Raw genomic sequence first — 20,757 nt, 5'->3', positions numbered from 1 at the left:
AGAAAGAGCACAAAAACATATATACATGTAAAGCATTCACACTCAAAAACTGCCCATCATGACCATTCCTTGATATTATTGCATGCAACGAGTAACACGTTTAACAGTGTTTCTATGTGTGGTTGCACCATTAACATGTGACAACAGAAACAGCATGGACAAATATTCAACGTAGAGATAATAAATGAAACGTATTCCATATTAGTTATGGAAATATATAGGTAGTTGATAAGTGCAACTATTTACTATTCTACCATGATTTTGACGATCACCATCACCATGACCATCACCATGACCATCACTACGACTCATTCTCTACCATAGATTCTGTGTCCTAAACTGTCCTAAATGTTGCTGACGTCACAATCCCATCCCATAAAAGATATTCCGATTAGCTTTTGGATTGATAATTCAAATCCATTTGAAGGGTGAACAAGCACTTGTTCATAGATGTCTTGATAAGATACTTTTAGCCTTATAAATTACTTGGGGTATAATGCCTTAGAAATGACTCATAATAGGCCTGAGCTGTGGCGCAACTGGCTGGGGCACCTGCACCGTACGCCGGCGACCCGGGTTCGATTCCCGTCCCGTGGTCCTTTCCGGATCCCACCCCTGCTCTCTCTCCCTGTCACTCTCCACTGTCACTATCATTAAAGGCATAAAAAGGCCAAAAAATATATACTTAAAAAAAAAAGAAATGACTCATAAAGGTAGCATTTGCTGCATACAAATGGAAAACCATGTGCCTGGCTTTAGCCAGTTTGGCTAACAGGTCAAATTGAGCCATTTTTAGGTTGTTAAAAATGATCAATAATAATCTATGTAAATTGATATAAATAGTTTTATTGTGATCGTTTTTTCACCCAACCTTATAGTATATAATTTCTTTCTTGTTAGGTGGATATTAGTTAATATCTATTACATTCATGAAAACTTGGAACATAGCATATTTAAATCACTTGTGCTGTAGGTAGGGGATTTACCACAGTGGCCAATCTTGAAATCCCTGACATTTCCTCATAGCATTTGTTTTTGTTTTCTGTTGCTTTGCGGTTCTATGATGCAGAAGCGTGATTGACTTAAGGAGTGACATGCCCTGCGTGTGGACTGTGGACCCGGCAGTGTCCATGTTGTGGACCGGACATAACAGTTTAAGAACAGCTACTCAATAAAGACAGCTCGCACATTGTTAAAACTACAAATAAGATATTATCATAACCGATGTATATACCGCACAGCCTTATAATTTGATGGCGAATTATAGTACTTGACTTCTTGTCATGCAGTTTCAAAGTGTTTGACCTGTTTTTTACTTTCATTTTTTCCTCTTAGGAACGACCAAAAGAAGATCCTACAAAGATGAAGAATAAGTCCACTTCACAAGGTCGGTGCTTGTTCTCCAAAAAAATAGCCAAATAATTATTTATTTCAAAACACCATGTGTGAATGCTTTACCTGTCTGCAGCCTAGCTCCCCATAGTAGTCTGTATCATTGTGCATAATTACTAATTGTTGAGCATCTGTTGTATTAAAATACTGCAAAAACTGCTTATCTAATACAATCTTACCAAGTTTTATTAATCTTATATTAAGATAAGAAAATCTAGTTAATATTGTTTTCAGGATAAAGAGACTTACCTAGCTCTTTCTCGTAAAATAGATTCCTTTTTAAGACGTCTCATCCTGAAAACAAGCAAATTTGTCTGCCAGTGTGTTAAGCAAATTTGAACTAAAAACAAGCACATTTTTCTGCCAGTGTGTTAAGTATATTTGTCTTAATACAGTAAGTCTCATTAAAATAAGTCAGTCCTCCTAAATTAAGTCAAAATGATCTTTCGAGAGAGTGTTAGGTAAGTCTCTTCATACTAAAAACAATCCCAAATAGATTGTTGGTCTATAAGATTAATAACACTTGGTTAGATTTTATTTTTTGCAGTGTATACCTAGTGGCAATGAAGTTAGACGAGGCGGATGTGTGACCGGATGTGCTATTTGTGTCGGTACAGTGAGTGGTAAGAAGAGGCCGTGGTCATGGGAGCAGTACCTGGGGGAGGAGGTCGCTATTGCTGCGCCCCTACGCCTCTTCACTGAGGTAAAGTCAGGACTCGGGGTGCCCCATTCATCACACACCACACAGCAGAAACAGGCAAAGACAAATACCCAAAGACTCCTCCAGTTGTTTGAAGCTATAAGGGTCATGTTGTTTGCATTCATTTGGCAGGTTACAGATTCTTGAAATATTTTAAACTTCTGCGTTGAGGGCATCAGTAAAAACAAAAACATTGTTTGCCATAATTTGTGATAATATTTTTATGTTAATCTACTGTCAACGATTTTCAGGAGAATCTGGTCTAATGCAACAGGTTTTTAACATTATTTGTAATATCTTTGTTGACACGACAGTAGTTGTTTTGCAACACAAACTAGATATGTCTCTAGGTAACCTAGCACTGAACGAAAGGATTGCTTCCATTTGACCTCTCTCTCAAATCCAGTCGATAACAGAACTCAGTCACAGAAAGAAACTGTTTAAAAGAACTGTTGTTGTAGGACCCAATTTCAAAGTAGAAATGGAAAGATAACTGCCACTGCCAAGTTCTTACTTTTTTATGCCTTTTTGAAATTGTATGCTTAACATTGCAAAAAAAGAAACAATATAAATCAATATGCCTTTTTACAATCGCATTATTGCTGGTGAAGTGCTTGTTGTGCATCACGCAGACAGCAGCATTTATGAAGATGTGCTATATCTGCAGGTTCCTCCTTCACAGGGAGGCAGGGTCGCTGTCACGTTTTAATGGATCTCTGTGGTACAATAATAAAACCTGTGTGTGTGTGTGTGTGTGTGTGTGTGTGTGTGTGAGAGAGTGGGAGGGTAAAGGGAGCACCATTTTATATAGTCACAGTGCAGTGTGAATAGCATCAGTCGAAGCGTTTATTAAGTGGTTTTTACCACAATATTTACCTTGACTTTCATTAAAGGTGAATGGAAGTGCTCTTAATAGTAATAATCTGTCTATAAATGACAGAAACGTCTGTCTGTCTGTCTGTGTGTTTGTGTGTTTAACCGCATATCTGTCGAACCATTCGTCCAACTGATTTCAAACTTGACAGGTGTCTTGCTATGGGCACAAGTTAGTGCAGTGCCAAGTTTGACATTGTTTGGATAAGAAATGCAAAAGATATGGGTAAATATATCAGTAAAATAGGCACACATTGGGTTTCTCCACTCTATGTAGCCACTACCCCTCTCATTCAGCACTGTAGGCTACCAGAGAGGATAGCAGCGGGACTTTGGCAGAACCCAATTAGTGTAGGCTACATGAGTAAAAAGTTATATGTATGTATGCAACGCTTGCATAAAACGATTCTGTGGATATTGCATCATTATGCCAACAAACACAGGTATGCAATGGCTGTTCAAAACGACATAAAAAACAATGTGCAATAAACAGACACTTCAAATAGCTCAGGCTACTTTGGACTGTTTTTAGACTTTGAATAAACGAACGACAATTCCAACTGCAAGGTCCCAATTTGAAACAAGTGATAATGGTGCCGAATTTAAGGATGTTTCAGAATGTCCTACATGCAAAGCATAACCAGCTACAGACAACGAGTGGCAGACGGAGCGTGATGTCACTTACAGGCTACCAGAGATGGTTTTTAAGTCACATAATTTCATATGATGATGCATCATTCCACAAAATGGTTTATCTTCTCTATCATCAAGTTATTCAATAGGCTAAATAAATATCACTCCTTTTGACTCAAAACAGCTATTAGGCTTGTGTAATTTTGAACTTTAAAAAAATGTCACATGAAGCCATGCTTAAATTCTTCTCACTGCACATTTATTATATTATACTATAATATTCAGTATTCATTATTGAATGCTTAGCTGAAGTGATGTTTTTCCCCATCATCCTATTTTTAAAGCAGGCCTACCTGCAAGCATGTAATTGGGCTATGGGTTTTCTACAGGAATAACATGTTTGAACAGGCACTGCACTAGTAATAATAATATTCATAACAATCATAATAATAATAATAATAATAATAATAATAATAATAATAACTTAGTCTCAAATATTGAGACTAAGGACATGTTCACAAAAGAGATCTGTAAAGTAAGTTATGTAGAGAGTTTCATGCAAAGGCTGTACTCTGCATCCTCTAAACTCACATGGACTCCCGATACATTTGTACTAGTAACTGGTGGCCATCTCCACTGAGCCCAAGTGCGTAGCTGTGATTGTGAACATAATAGAGCAGAGCAGCCCCAGGGGGGCTATTGATATTACTAGACTGGTCACTATGAACTCTCCTTGGCCCCCATTCTTCCCAGACCTCATGGCCACCAAGGCTTTGCTGCAAATTTGCAGTTGTAATAACAAATTAGGGTATACAGCTTTTACTATGCATCGGTACTGTATATACATAGGCCAGTGTGTTTGAGAGATGGAGAAGGCGTCTTTTAGGAGAGCTTGGTTGGGATTGGGTCCCCTTCGGACACAGCGATGCAGATAGGGCCCTAAATCCGCTACTCTCCGAACATGGCGCACAGATGAATTTCTCTATGAGGGGATTTGACGGGACATCTGTTCCATGCAGCAGCGCAAGCGAGCGGCTGTTTCCATGGCAACTAACTCGGTCAGGCTCTGCATAGAAAGAGAGATAGAGAGAAAGAGAGAAGAGAGCTGCGTGTGCACACACATACTTCTGAGAACCGTAGTTCCTGTTTGGTCCTGAAATCACATCACCTTCTCCAGCTCCGAAGAGAAAAACTAAATTGCATTTGATTTACGGCACCTTTGTGTGTGTGTTCCCGTCAGCGACGATTGTTTGTCAATCAAGCAAGGTTTTATGGAGGACATTGCAACTTATTTCTGTGTCCCTTTGTTCTGCTTTTTTAATTTAATGGTGTGTCCACAGTTACAGTAGACTGCCTTTTACACTGCCACCAACAGCACACCACCCATTCCTTTTCATTGAAATCTAAAACTGTGTATAATCTACTACTCACTTGTCCGTCATCAAGGTTTTGAACAGTGAGTAATTTTCATCCGTTTCCCTTTTGTGTTATTCATTCTTTTTCTTAATTTCTTTTTCTTTTTTATGTCTTTCTTTCCCATTTCCTTTCTGACACCTATTTTCATTCTTTGGTTCTTTCTTCCTTTCTTTCTTCCTCCCTCCCTTTTTCTCCCTCTGTTGCTCTGTCTTCCCTCTCTCCATCTCTCTCTCTCCATCTCTCTCTCTCTCTCTCTCTCATTGTCTCTCCGCCCCCCCTCTCTCCATCTTTCTCTCTCTCTCTCTGTCTCTTTCTCTCTCTCTCACTCCCTCTCTCTCTCCAGTACCAGTCGTTCCCCCACGGCAGAAATGGCTTTAAGGTGGGGATGCGCCTGGAGGGCATTGACCCGCTGCACCCCTCCATGTTTTGCGTGCTGTCCGTGGCCGAGGTGAGGACTCCTCCTCAGTTTGTCTCCTAGGGTTATCCGCAGGGAAACAGAGGTGTCCCATTACGGGGCAGCCGTGGCCTAACTGGTTAGTGCTTCAGACTTGTAACCGGAGGGTTGCCAGTTCGAACCCTGACCAGTAGGAACGGCTGAAGTGCCCCTTGAGCAAGGCACCTAACCCCTCACTGCTCCCCGAGCGCCGCTGTAGCAGGCAGCTCACTGCGTCGGGATTAGTGTGTGCTTCACCTCATTGTGTGTTCACTGTGTGTAGCCCATAAAAGAAACCTTTGGATTAACTTGAAAAGAACCTATTTAGTTTGTACGCCCCTCTTTTTTCAGGCACGGACAAGGATAATGTTAAATCACAGTTGATTATGTTGTTACCAAGCCTAAATTCTTTGAGTACAAGCTGTCACTCATTGAATACTTGCTAGCTTACTTGTTCTCCAGATGATTTTATTTAACCAAGACAACACACTTATTTACAGTTTGTTAATTAATTTGTTTATCTCACTACACACTTGGTGGCCTCTGCAGATTTTTCAATCAATCCTTGCCATGGTTGATCTAGTCGCCTTTCAGAGTTTGCAGAGTATTTTCATGATTCATAAGACTGTGATTCATTTTTTTTTTTACAAGATCCTCTTCATTTTCAGTGTTCCCATTGGTAATATCAATATCAATCAAAAGATGTTTTGGCACAGGGATGTAATGTGGTTTAGTTCACTCTTTAGAGTCTTATGAAATTATGCCCACCTAAAATGAATGTACATTTTATATTGAAGTTAATAGTATAACATCAAAGTTATGTATGTAAGCTTAATTGTCATTTTGTGAATATAGCTATATATATATATATACAGTAAGGTCCACAGTGCTGAATATGCTTCCTTCATTTTATGCCTATAAGAACCAATTGACCAGAACAGACCTTTTTTTCTTGATAACTTGGTAATAGTAGTCTGTGTTTGTGCTTCAAGGTGATTGGTTATCGGTTACGCCTGCACATAGATGGGTACTCAGAGTGCTATGACTTCTGGGTAAATGCAGATTCTCCTGACATCAGACCGGCTGGTTGGTGTGAGGAAACTGATCACAAACTCCATCCCCCTAAAGGTGAGTGACACACAGCACTGACCATGATCATGGGTCATTCACCAAGACAGACGTCATTAATGATCCCCTATAGGCTATCTTATAGATAGACCACCTGTTCGCGAAGACTGCTACACGCAGGAACACAAAGCTATATGATCTTAATTGATATGACCATACAAATAGACTGTCTGGACATACACGACTTATAACGCTCTCCTTCAATATATAGCCTAGATTAAGACGGAACTGACACACCGGTGTGATGTGATGAATGTTGAAAACTGAATGTTTTAAAGAATATCTGGGTTCATTGAATTCAACATAGAATTTTAGAACCTTACATTGTTGCGGAACAGAATGTTAGAAAGTTCAAAACTCCCCTGCTGAAGGGTTAAAAAAGATTTTAATGGCTTTTTTTTTTTTTTTTACTAAGGAGCTTTGGGTAAAATGAGCCTATAGCAAAAGTAACAAAGTAGTAACTGAGTTTGGGGCTAGAAGGTTCAAATAGAAGAAAATGTATTGAGGAAATAAAAAAGGGCCTAATTGAAGCAAATAAATTAGGCTACTTGTTTTAGGGAATACAAAACCTTTAAAATGTACTTTGAAGAATATGAATAAAAAATCTTCAATTGAAGTTTTCCATGTTAGAAAAAAAATGGGTTATAAATAACTTCCATAACTTTCTATGCATTTTTCAAGGGGTTACGCTCTGCAACCTTCTGCAAGACACCAGAAGTAAACATTGCAGTCATATTTTCTGTAATTGCTGAGCACATTATTCTGCATATGAATGTGTGCTTGTTCCCCCCAGCCCCCCAGCACACCAATTTCATCTGTGATGAGTTTTCAAATAGTCTGTAACCCAAATAGACTGGTCTGAATGAGCGCCTAAATTCCATTTGTTCTCATTATGCAATGTCTCTGTTTCTCTCCTCCCTATGCCTCCCTCTCCTCCTCCTTTCTTCCTTTCTTTTTTTCTTTCTTTCTTTCTTTCTTTCTTTCTTTCTTGTCCTCCCGCCTTTCCATTCCCTTCTTTTTTTCTGCGTCCTGTCTCAGGTTATAAAGCGAATGAGTTTAACTGGGAGAAGTACCTAGAGGCCTGCAATGCTCAGGCTGCACCAAAGAATCTGTTCAAAGCCCCAAACAGTGTAAGTGGCTCCAGTGTGTTTTGAAAATAAATAAATAAACAGATAAACTATGCAGCATACAGCTGACCTTCTCTCTCTCCACATCGCGCAAAGTCTCCAATGGGACGCAAAAGGTCTTTCCATGCCACAGTGTGGAAATGCCGCAGGGCTAACCTTTACAATGTGTATTCAAAGTGCCCAGACAAGCTGTGCAGAGGGAGAGTGTGTGTGTACCATGTTATCTAGTCTAGAAGCTTCCAAGAAAGTATGCTGTGGGACTGGGTGGGAAATGCAGAACAATCTTATCAGAGTAGACTGAGGATTGGGGAGCTAAATTCCTCCCTAATGGCTGAATTTAATTTTAGAAGTTATTTTTGTGGACACTGCATATAAAAAAAAAAATTAAAAAAAATATATGTGTGTGTGTCACTGTCTAGTCTAGTCTGAATAGTTTGTCACTGCAGTCTGTTTGCTTATTTTTTATGTCACTTTTCAATGGGTTAACTTTGCGATAGACCATGGGTAGACAAGTCATAAACATAAAGGGCCGGTTTACTATACATGGATGAAGACTAGTCCTTAACTAAAAGAAAACTTTGACAAAAAAAGGAAATCTCCATTGAAAAAATCTTTTAGTCTGGGACTGCACAGTATGGGAACTTCTCCTTTGAAATGGTGCAGTTGCTGTGTAGGAAGAGCTGCATTGACAGGTTTAGTGACTAGTGCTTCTCTCGATCAGACCTCGACCAACTCGAAATTTCAAGTCGGCATGAAGTTGGAGGCGGTGGACAGGAAGAATCCGTGTCTGGTGTGCGTGGCAACAGTGGCCGACGTCGCCGACAATCGATTTCTGGTTCACTTCGACAACTGGGATGACACATACGACTATTGGTAAGGCACAGATAAGACCGTGGCATTTCTTTAGAAAGCAGCTATGAAATGCTAGTGACCGTAGCAAATGCAATGGGAGTAGAGGACACTTCCTTTATTGGATTTTTGGCACAGTTTGTGATGTTTATGGTGGCCTTATTAATTTGTTAACTGAGAATAAAAGGTCGTTGACAGCAGACTTCCTAGATGTTATCAAACAGGGATGCCCCTTTATTAATGTATTTTACACTGCACAGGCATGTTGTTAGAATGTGCTAAGCAGTACGACATCAGGCTTTCACACCTCATAATCCTCCAATAATTAACTCTACTTCAAGCCAACAGAAAATATTCCTCCTTTCACTCTGTGCACATTCTGTGTGTCTGTATCATAGTATAAGGTTGTGTGTGTGTAGTTTTTCATTCTGTAAAGGATAGCAGTGTTTCCCACAGGAAGTTTGTTAGTTAAGGTGCTGGCTGTCTGACTGGGGGTAACTATAGTAGGTTAACTAGTAACTATACTACTATAGTACAGTTTATACGACTGATATATAAAAAAATACAATACTGTATTTCTCATTTTTCATGACCGCACACAATGGCAGCTCAGTGTTAGGGGTGTCACTGCATGCAGTTTGTGATCTGAAGCAGAAATGTTGCATGGTCTTCCCTGCGACTTTATCAAAAAATGTGCCTCTTTGGAATTTGCCTGCGAAGCCCAATCTGCAATGTTTACATTGGAGATTGTCTCAACTGGTTTGGAAAACACAACATCTGTTTGTGTTGAGATTGTGTATTGAAAATGTCAGGCCTGCAAATCTCTAGTTGCAAACTCAAGTCATGTGACATGGGCTGCTACTGCTGCTGTAGCGGTTTCATTTCTCCTGAGTTGAAGATTTTAGTTTGAACATTTTACATGTGTCAGTCAAATGCATTTGGGACAGAATACTGCTGCGTCTTCAGGGCTGTTCACATCAGGAATGATCACTATAATGATAACTATAACGATAAGAGCGTCTACACTGACCAACGTTAAGAAAAGTCTCTCCTTGTGTTGATGAATGTGATGGCTAAAATGTAATGGGTTCTGATTGGCTGTCAGCTTTTTATCATTCTCAAAATCTCTCTGAAAGTGATCCCCAACCATATTGTACCATATAGTTTATGTGTGGACTTCGTCATTCATATTAAAGGGGAACTATGCAGGTTATTTAGCTTAATTTACCTTAACTTAACAGCTTCGGAGTCATTGGAATGGTTATATGACTTTTTTCGGGTTGAATGGTGGGCATTGAATTTCGGGTTGAATGGTGAGCTTCCCCCTAGCACCTGTGAGCGGAAAAAACACCCTTGGAATTTTGGGCTGGCGGGCAGACGGCCTCAGTGTCAGGAAGTATAACGAGTGTAACGAATTGCTTTACTGCATTTACATACATACACGCCAGGCACCGGCTAGAACAATGAACCGATGGAGGTTCTCAATCATTCGTCCTGACAGTCAGCGAAAAGAAGCAGAAAGCGTGTAAACCGTTGTCGGAGGAACAGGGAAGAGGAAAACGACAGACTGACCGATTGAGGAGTGTCGTAAATCATAAACTCTGAGGCTGTAGGGGGAGCTCTGCAGAGAAACCTGCGAGCAAAAAGCGAGAAAACAGCAAAGAAATGGCCAAAACTGCATAGTTTCTCTTTAATGAGATCAATATTATTTTTATAGTTATTGTTATAGTTATAGTTATATATATTGTTCTTGGTGTGAACGGCCCTTTAATTAAATTGTAAGGTTGTTTTTTTCCGTAAGCATGTATAAAGCATAAAGCAAATGTATAAAGGTCTGCGGTCTCAGAGCAAAGCCCTTTTTTAGTCGCGGTTGTGAAGTTCTCTTCTCAGTCTCTACTCCTCTCCCCCTTCTCTGCACTGCCGCGCTGCTGCTGTCCCTGAGGTTTCTAGAGCTGTGTGTGGCTGACATGCTGTTAGTCGCTTTGGTTAAAAACGCGTAAGCCAAACGTAATGTAATGATACATTTGTCTTCCGCTCTGTTATTGAGAATTTATTTTTTCTTATTGAAGGTAATCTCAGTTTTTGCATTTAATTCTCGGCCACTCATCTCCTAGTCATATTTTCACGTAATTTTGATTTTCTAAACCATTAATACTAGTAGTCCTTGCAGCAAGGTTCATTGGACAAATCTAATGCACCTTAAATCCTCTTAAATACCTACTTATTTGCTTGTGCCCATTACCTTTCCTCTCATCCCCTTATTTGCTTTCAATTAAAGGCTCTGCATCTTATCAAATATAGTCCTGTTGTGTGTCCACTGATGAAGTAATAAGTGATATCATCCATGACTGCCCCAGGTCATGCCCACTGCTCTGACCCAGGTCATGCCCACTGCTCTGACCCAGCACACAATAGAAAGAGCCGAGCTGAATGTGTCCCCACCCATTTGCAGCTGATTAACGTTTTGTGTGACCTGGTTCATCCTTGTGTTCTAAATAATGAAATAATGCTCTGAATGGTGTTGCGTAACAGGTCATATTTACACGGAGTATTCTTGGATTGAGTCGCACGCTGCATAGATTGGGCTGTGAGCGGCTGCTTTGTAACAGATGTTGATTGATTGAGGGCTATTTATGTGTGCATTTACTCACTAGAGGAGAAGAGAGGGAGGATGGGAGGGAGGGAGGGAGGATAGGAGGGAGGAAGGGAGGGAGTGGGTGAAAAGAAGGAGTGATTCATTTCATTGTTTTTACGTAACGGCGCACACATGCCTGGGCTTTGCCAATGGAAAGCTCTGGAGAATTGAGGTGGTATAATTAGATACAATCCAGCATAAAGCGCCAGGCCTCTGATGAGGTATTAAATAGGCTCTCCTCAAGGATTAGGTTGTTTTTTCGTTAATTGTGAGGAATGACTGCTGCGTTTGGACTCTTCATCTCTCCCTCTCCCTCTCCCTCTCCCTCTCTCTCTCTTTTGCCCTCTCTCATCTTTTCCACCTTGAACTATCCTTTTTAAGAATCATTTCTTCCTTTCCTTTCCATATCCCCCACTGTAATTGGCCACTAATTTTCTCTTCCTTCTCCATTTCTTTCCTGTCATGTCTTTATTGTTCTTTTTTTCTCCTCTATAAGATCATCTCCTTTCTTTTGATCTCTTCATCTTTGCCCATCATCATCATCTTCGTCTTCTTGCTCTTTCTTGCATCTTTGAATTTCCCTTTCTCTGGATTTCTACTCCCAATCCCTTTCTCCTCCGCCTCTCTCGCTCTTTCTCTCTCTCTATCTCTCTCTCTCTCTCTTTCTCTTTCTCTCTCATTTCCCCCTCACCAATCACACAGCTCCCTCTCTGGGTTTCAACACACACATGCAGAAAGCAACTCCCCATGTCCAGGTTCAGCTCTCCCCTCCTAATCCTGTGTCCAGGTCCATACGTTTCTAAGAGTTAACCAATCACATCCTGTTTGCACCCACATATTTCTACCGCGCACACACATAGTTGCTCTTGTGTCTGTGTGTGTGTGTGTGTGTGTGTGTATGTATGTGTTTGTCTGTTTGTGTGTATCTCATGTCATTGTCATATCCACAAAGCCTAATCATCACAGGCCATTCCTAGCTGAAGTGTGTCTGTGTGAAAGAGAGAGAGAGAGAGAGAGAGAGATACAGACAGAGAAAAAGAGAGAGTGAGATGCCCATGTGTGTGTTTGAAATTAATTGTGCATAGCGTGCACACATGCAAGTTTGAACACACACACACACACACACACACACCTCTTCTCCATCCTTCTGTCCTTCAAGCACATCTACTTCAGATGAAAATGGCCTGTGATGATGACACTTTGCACTGTGTGTGTGTGTGTGCATGAGTGTGGCTTCCTTTTGTTTTATGTCTGCACATGTGTTTTAGCAACCAGTTGAAATCTCCCCTCACGTGTTGGGTTGCCACTCATGTGCTGTTCTGACGGTGTGGAAGTGGCTCCTCTCTCCTCCACTCTGGCAGCTGCTGTTTCTCATTGGACTCCATCGGGGGAATGTTCCCCTCTTAACAGCCCAGAACAACACCTGTGTGGAGTGGAGGCTTTTCCAAACAGTGCTCCAGCCTGCCTCTGTTTGAGTGATGAGACTGGGGCAGCACTGTTTCACATTTGTCTCTCAAGCAAGCCAACTAACCATAACTCACAAGTCAATCAATTCTCCCAACATCTGTTTGTATCGGCATAGATATATATTTATTGGCACGGTTCAGAGTGATTTATTTGCTTGTGATGGCTGACTTATCGGCTGTGGAGTCTTATGTATATTTTCAGAGGCTGGTAACCAGGCTTCAGAAAGAAAAATAGTCTTGCCACATACAGTAATTTTCTTTCAACCATTCACTAAACCAGCTGATTCCAAGGAGCACAGCTCTTCAGTCAGGTAGCCTGAAGAGTGAGAGATTGTGTATGTGTGTGAGTTTATGCCCCTACAGTATGTGTGTTTGAAATTAATTGTGCAGAGCGTGGGCACACATGCAAGTTTGAGCACACCCACACACACACACACACACACACACACACACACACACACACACACACACACACACACACACCTCTTCTCCATTCTTCTGTCCTTCAAGCACACCGACTTCAGATGGAAATGGCCAGTGATGGTTAAACCCCCTCCCCCCCTACTTTCTTCGACAATCAAGAGAAAGCCGGAGGTGCTTAGCGGCTGTGAAGTCTTATGTATATTTTCAGAGGCTGGTAGCCTGGCTTCAGAAAGAAAAATACTCTTACCACAAAAGTAATTTTCTTTTAACCATTCACTAAACCAGCTGATTCCAAGGAGCACAGCTCTTCAGTCAGGTAGCCTGTTGCCATAAAGTTTGGATTCTCTTCTTCAGACTTAAGACCAATGGAAGTGCAGTCATCTGTGGACTGTAATGTCAAGCCTCTGCTTCTTAACCTCTTTAATCTTTGCCAATGGCCCAGGCTAATATGTAATATTATTGTGTGTGTGTGTGTGTGTGTGTGTGTGTGTGTGTGTGTGTACTGTATAGTGTGTACTATAGCTCTAAGAACTGAGTATTATGCTTATTGAGTGATATTTTGAAGACCTGCGATATGTCACTGGTCCATAAGCTTGTGTATGTATTTTACTGCATTTGTGTCATTGCACCATTTGTTTCTATGTGGTCATAAATAAATGGCTTGTGTGTGTGTGTGTGTGTGTGTGTGTTAGGTGTGATGCCAGCAGCCCCTATATTCACCCAGTGGGATGGTGTCAGGACCATGGACGCCCTCTCACAGCACCTCAGGGTAAGTTTAGACACACACATGCACGCACACACACACACAGATTCACACACGCGCACACACACACACACACACACACACACACAGATTCGCACACAGAGATTTACACACACACACTCACTTACTCACTCAGTCAGTCATACACACACATAGATTCTCTCTCTCTCACACTAACACACACACACACACACACACACACACACACACACACACACACACACACAGATTCACACATGCACTCATACACACACACACACACACACACACAGATTCACACATGCACTCATACACACACACAAACACACACACACACACACACACACACACACACACACACACAGATTCGCACACAGAGATTCACACACACACACACTCACTTACTCACTCAGTCAGTCATATACACACACATAGATTCTCTCTCACACACACACACACACACACACACACACACACACACACAAACAAACACACACACACACACACAGACTGCTTGTGTCACATTTAAATCTATTTAAAGTCACTGAGTCACTTTATTGTTTTTGAAAACCCAAACAACCCAAGATAATGACGTATTCCAGTATCATAATAACTGAGTGTTGAAATAGAAAAATAATGTTTGAAAAGTAAGCAGTAATATCAGCTTATCATAATGTTTAGGAACGTTATTGTACATTGCTGCTTATAACACTTTGAATGGATATTAAATCAGTTCTGAAAGGGATTCAAACGCTCCCCTAAATTACCTGTAATCACCTGATTTTTGATCAGGAGTTAGTTACAGTCATCTGATGTTTTTGTAAGAGATGCATCAAGGTTTGGACAGATCCATCTATTTTCTGTCATTTTCTCTTTTTCCACTGTGAAGGTAACGAGCACCTTTCTCCTTGATGCCCTTGTGTGTGATCATTAAAGGCATTAACCATAGTGGAGCGTCAAAAGACTATCATTTGTGGTGTCTGGAATCCATGAGACCGTTATTATAGTGAATTTCAGTGCTGTCCTTGAAAAACATAGGCCTGTTTCTCCCTACCTTATCCATTGTGTGCTGTGTCAAGCTGACAGGAGTCACCTAAACAGCGGCTTTCTGACATTTACTCGTAAAGGTCAGAGATGGTTGTCATTTTTCACTGAACAATTTGCTTAGCTTGGTATTTTACCAAGAGGGCAAGTCTCAAAATGCAAATCTGATGAACATCAAATGGCATGACTAAGTGACTAAGTCATTTCTTGGTCTAATTTAAAAATGTAAACGTTGAATGATGCTTGCATTGTTGTAACACTTAGCTCCAAATAGGGTGCTATATTTTCCTCTATTTAAAGAAACACAACAATTTTTTCGGGAAGTTAGCTTCAGGGCATGCATTTCTTTTCAGATCCCTGAGCCTGAAATGTATCAATGTGAATAATCAGAGCCGTATAGAGAGAGAGTGTGGCCAACTAGGGAATCGAATGGGTGCCATGTTGGAGACCAATATTTCTGTAAGGGCCTTTTACATATTGACAAACATTGATGATAACATTGCCTGTTACAATGGTGAAAATAAGCAATTTATTTCAACATAGCATATTCTGTTATATCGGTGATCTAACATTGGTATCCAACATAGGGGAGTTGGCCAAACTCTCTCTCTCTCTATATACGGCTTTGTAATGAAGCCCTTAAACAGGGACTGAAAATGTATAGGTTGCCAACGAATACTGGCATCAGCACAAATACTGGTGTAAGCGTAGTATTAACATCATGTGTTTTTTCACACATATTGCACACATTTTTTTAACACATATTATTGTATTCCCATTTATTCAACACACCCAATTGGTGTACATTTGGATCAAATGCTTCTCCTAGTATAGTGCGGATCCTTTCATCAACACGTGTGCCACTAAACTTTTGAACTCAAGACCATGTTAACAGTTGAAGTACACAAATTCAAAAGGTTTTACCATGGTGTTAATTTCTTTCCAGTAGAGAGCCTCGTAAGCTAAGCCAAGCATTCACTGGCCTAATGCATCCGTTTTCATCGCTGATGTATCTGCAGATGCAGCTGATTAGGACAAGTGATTATCCCTCCTAATTCAATATAGCCTTGCATCGGCCCCAAAGGGCCTGGATGCAGATACGCACAGATTCACAGTCCCGTGGATCAATCTGGCAATTTTACCCCCCCACACCCCTCACCCCAGGTCTCTACGATCCGTCTGACATCAGTGGATATCGACCTGTCAGTTTACCGTCATGTCACGCTAGGTGAGTCATCCTTAGGAAGCCGTTTGTACAGGCGCAGTTGAACCAGGATCAGTTTGAGAAAAAAAATGTGTTTCAAACATGGAGTGAAGCGTGGAAGCATTTGTGTGTTGTTGTTTTGTTTTTAAACTGTTAAATCAGTTGACGGATTTGACATTTCTCTCACATTTCTGGCATTGATTGCCTCTTCCGATTCCGCTACCGCCGCCATTGCAGGAGAAGAATGAAAAGCTCCGCGCCAGCCGGATCAATGTTGTCTGTCCACTCCAGTGAGGAGGGCAAAAGGCTCCAAACGCACCGAGCAGCTGCCGCTGATGCCACCATTACATAGACCACTATAATTACGCAGCACGGCATTGATCTTAAATGGTTTCAACGATTGTCACTCTCCTGCTAGGGCCTCCGAACCCCACCGTGGCGATCACCAACACTAGCGTGCAGGCTCCTCACAGCGGCCCTTATTTATGCAGACCGGAGTTACTAACAATAGCATCGTGAGGCCGCCAATAACTCACTGCAGCTCAAAAAGCAGCTGTAGTGTTATACAGGATGATTGCAGAGTTCAAATTGAAATGGTGAATCCCACGAGAACGATGCATAGTGATAATGTGAGTAATTTTATAATAGTGTGCAGATGCCCAATAAAGGCTGGTTAAGTGCTTTAAAGTGGAGTGGAATGGGAATGGTGCGGGTTGAGTTAAAGTGGTTTGCTGGGAGTGGATTTAGGAGCTGTAGGTGCCGCGTTCATCGCTGGCTGAACAGTGCGGGGATCCAGGTCAGCGTATTTGGTGCGGAGACCTGGGCAGAACCAAACCGTCCCTCTGGGCACTCTATCTCTTCCCACCCTCCCAAATCACTCCGTTGCTGAGTGTCTCTTTCTCCTGCCCTCACACTCTCGCCCTCCCTCACTCTGTCTCTTTCTCTCGTTCTGTTCTGCTGAGTCCAATTGCCTGCCCCAGAACCCCCCTCTCCCTCTTCTCTCTCCGCTGCTAAACCGCTGTGGTCATCAAGTTTTTTTCCCTCTCTCGGTTCTGCTGTGAAATCCAGACGGACATTAGGTCCATTAAGATTCCCTCCCAGAGCAGAATCATTGTACATTAGATTGCTCTCTGCATGGAGCATGAGCACTGTGAGGAGGGAACGAGGCCTCAGTGTTATCACAGCATTATCTGTTAGGTATAACATTATTGTAACGCAGGTCCATATCTCGCCTGGCTAAGAGAGCGTGTAATTGACCACTGGAAAGTTTGCAGCTCTGACAGATTTTCTTTCTCTCTGTCTCTCTCACTCACTCACTCACTCACTCACTCACTCACTCTCTCTCTACTTCTCTTTTTCTGTTGTTCCCTCTCCTCTTTCTCTCTGCCACTCTCTCTCCATCTCTTCCTGTCTTTCTGTCTCTCTTGTGCGCTCTCTCTCTCTCTCTCTCTGCCTATCTCCCTCTCCTCCCATCTCTAATGCGCTCTGCTTGAGAGCGTGTAGGCTGTGTGGCTTAGCAGCATGGCCAGAGGGAAGTGTGCTATAGACTGATAGCAAACTTGCCTCGCCTGTGAGGTGGCGTTTAGAGGAATGACTTGACGAAGCACAGCAGAACCAAACACAAACTGGACGCTATCTTTTCTTCTTAAGTAACCTGAGTTGTGCTCCATATGCATTGCAAATAACGGCAGGTCCATGTTGGCTGTTCATTTGCATTTTGTGGCTCCCTCCGGTAGTGGTCATCAGAATATTATCCTGGCTATATATTCCCCAGGCTAGTCCTGTTGCTTAGAGTCAGAGGGTATGTTGGAATCAGAATCAGAATTGACTTTCTCTGCATGGGCTTGGGTCTTTTATCCTTTCCACAGAACAGAACAAGTGTTTGAACTTGCTGGAGAAAGTATTTTGCTGAATAGAAACATCTGTGTTGGCACCACTCATTATATTGTTATAGATGCCATTCGTGGTTCAGTTTTGGTCTTGTGAAAGTTTGTCAGTATTTGAGATCAACAGCCAATCAAATTGCACCCCTCTCTCCCATGCCTCTGAAGCAGCTTGTTGATTGGCTGAGATTGTTTATCAAGCCACTGTTCGATTCTCATTTAGAAAGCTGGGACTGTACACAGACATCATAGTTTTCTTTTTTTTTTTTTTTTTAAACACAAACACTGAATGGACAACTAGAAGACGGTGAGGACCAAATGCTGATTTTAACAAAAAATAGAACCATTATCTACAACTTTAAGCTCTCCAGATACTGAGGCTCACATCTTACCGGGGTAGTGACCTATTCCTCGCATGGTTGTCTGAGTTAAAAAAAAAAAAGCAAGAAACAACGTCAAGAAACAAAGAGCTAGGTGTTACATCTCTGTGATCCAGTGCATTTGGTGTAGAGTTTGAGCACAGCTGTTGAAATATACACAGGACAAAGCTAGATACTGTAAGGCCATTATCTGAACATCTCCAGTTTTCACTTGGTAAACACCAAGCTCCCAAAAGCCCTCTCTGTTCTAACTCATTTGGTTTGGGGGGACGAGTGTTTCAGACAATCCAATCCACAATCAAAATTCAGACAATCTCTCTCTCTCTCTCTCTCTCTCTCTCTCTCTCTCTCTCTCTCTCTCTCTCTCTCTCTCACATTCACTCTAATCTGAAATTGTTCTGTTACAATTGAGAACCGGGTATCCCGTGGTGGAACTAATGCCTATTTAGTGGACCATGCGGTTTCGGCAGCCCCAGAAGCACACTTGTGGCAAATCCCACAAATCCATTAAGTGGTCTTTGAAACAAGTCCTGGTGGCTCGGAGACTCAAAGAGTGTTTGTTAGCCGAGTCTGTTAACTGAACATCTGTATGCATTTACAGTACGCTGGTGTTCCTGTACGAGGGACAGTATCAAAGCTTGTAGTTTTAAAAGCATGCGTACAGTTCCTGCTTCAATCTGACTATGTGTTTGGCTTGTGTTCAAGGACACCCCAATCCAGAGCATTTCCTTTGGGAGGAGTACTTAGAAGACAATGGTGCCTCTGCTGTTCAAAGCCAGGCCTTTTGTATGGTAAGTGCTGGGAGAGAAAAAGTGTGTGAGCCACGGCCACAATACAATACAATCTGCGCACGCATTTATCATTGTGTGTGTGTGTGAGTGTGTGTGTGTGTGTGTGTGAGCCTGCGTGTGTCCACATGTGTGAGTGGGTGAGGATAAGCTACTTCTTGTGTTTGTGTTCTGTCTTTTGTGTTTAGTGTGAGCTGTGGTTATTGATGTGCTGTTTTTGTTGTTGTTGTTGTGTGTGTGTGTGTGTGTGTGTGTTGTATGTGGCATTGTGTGTTTGCAGTGAGCTTTTCCTACACTGCAGTCTTATTTGAGGATGAAGTGTACAATAATATTTAAAAGTTGTAAAAAAAGGATAAAACTAAACACCATTCTTTGACAGAAAATGAAACCTCAAAGGTTACATGAAACTGCATTAAATCTGAATGGCAGTTAAATTAAAAACATGACTAGCTGGCCCTCTGCAGGGTGTTACTGAAGTCAATTGTGAAAAACAAATATTGTTTTCTGGGTTTTCAGGAGGTTTCTTGGCCATTTTACTTTTACAAATGGAAGAAATGCTTGGTGTGGTGTCATGTCTTGCTTGGTGGCTAGTTGGTTGTTTATTTCTGTGCTTGCATGACTGCTTTACTATGTTGTATGTAGGAGTACATTTCAAAAGCTGGTCATGTGACTAATGTCACTCTGTACCATTAGACCCAATACACTTCACAGAATCACTTTAGCCTTTAACTGTGTGTGTGTGTGTGTGTGTGTGTGTGTGTGTGTGTGTGTGTGTGTGTGTGTTTTCTTCCTCAGAGTCCTCCTCACAACTTTCAGGTGAACATGAAACTTGAGGCGGTGGACAGGAGGAACGCCATGCTGATCCGAGTGGCCACCATCGTCGACACGGAGGACTATCGGGTCAAGGTGAGGAGACGACCCCTGACCTCCGTGTTTGGTCAGACACATGGTTCAACACGACACTGTTGAAGGTTGTGGGGGTTTGGACAATGCTCTGCTCTTGGAGGCTGTAGCATATGTTGATCTGTCCTTTGTGAAGATGCTACAGTAGATTGAGTTGTGCAGGTGTTTGCGGAAATGGGACTGAGTCTCGGTGTGTGGGTCTGCCTCCAAAGTGTGCATGTGCAGTGCTGTAATCCACTTTGCTTTCTTTTACTGTAGCTTACTACAACACTGCATTGTTCTAGACAACATCTCACACTACTGAACAGTACATGCTAGTGTACAGTACATGCCCAATTTGAATCAACTAAAACTGTGAGTTTTGCCTGCGCAAACTTACAAGGTTAGTAGTACAAAGCATCTGCCATCTACCTGCCAAATAACTCCGTCACGGTGGCAAAACAAAAAACGTTCAGATATGAGAAAAATAAATGAGAAGCCATTTGTGATTCCTAAGTGTGCAAATCCACAAACAACCACATTTAAAGCAAAGATCATATCTGTTAGTGTAACTTGGACTATTTAAGTGATAATCAGTTCTCAAATCTTTTGCAGGCGCTGATATTTCTGTATAGCTTGCCCTCTCTAAAATATTTCATTTTAGGCTTGTACTGTATCAGCAAGCAGAAGCACATACAGTAGAGGCCGTGGTAAGATTGGTGCATGTACGCCCATCTATGCTGACTCTAACTGGGCATC

General features: G+C 41.6%; 1 protein-coding gene across 1 annotated transcript in view; it reads left to right on the top strand.

Annotated features, from left to right (window-relative positions):
* Positions 1-20,757, top strand: part of LOC121688071 (lethal(3)malignant brain tumor-like protein 4) — an 87,057-nt gene that overhangs the window by 8,977 nt on the left and 57,323 nt on the right. Inside the window, exons 4-12 of the mRNA XM_042067404.1 lie at positions 1,336-1,387; positions 2,010-2,095; positions 5,358-5,462; positions 6,440-6,575; positions 7,614-7,705; positions 8,424-8,575; positions 13,768-13,844; positions 19,034-19,119; positions 19,912-20,022. Coding sequence (XP_041923338.1) covers positions 1,336-1,387; positions 2,010-2,095; positions 5,358-5,462; positions 6,440-6,575; positions 7,614-7,705; positions 8,424-8,575; positions 13,768-13,844; positions 19,034-19,119; positions 19,912-20,022 — 897 coding nt within the window. The remainder of the gene's footprint in view (positions 1-1,335; positions 1,388-2,009; positions 2,096-5,357; positions 5,463-6,439; positions 6,576-7,613; positions 7,706-8,423; positions 8,576-13,767; positions 13,845-19,033; positions 19,120-19,911; positions 20,023-20,757) is intronic.

This window comes from Alosa sapidissima, chromosome 17 (assembly GCF_018492685.1).
Source record: "Alosa sapidissima isolate fAloSap1 chromosome 17, fAloSap1.pri, whole genome shotgun sequence".
NCBI lineage: Eukaryota > Metazoa > Chordata > Actinopteri > Clupeiformes > Clupeidae > Alosa > Alosa sapidissima.
This window is presented reverse-complemented; position numbering and strand designations above follow the sequence as displayed.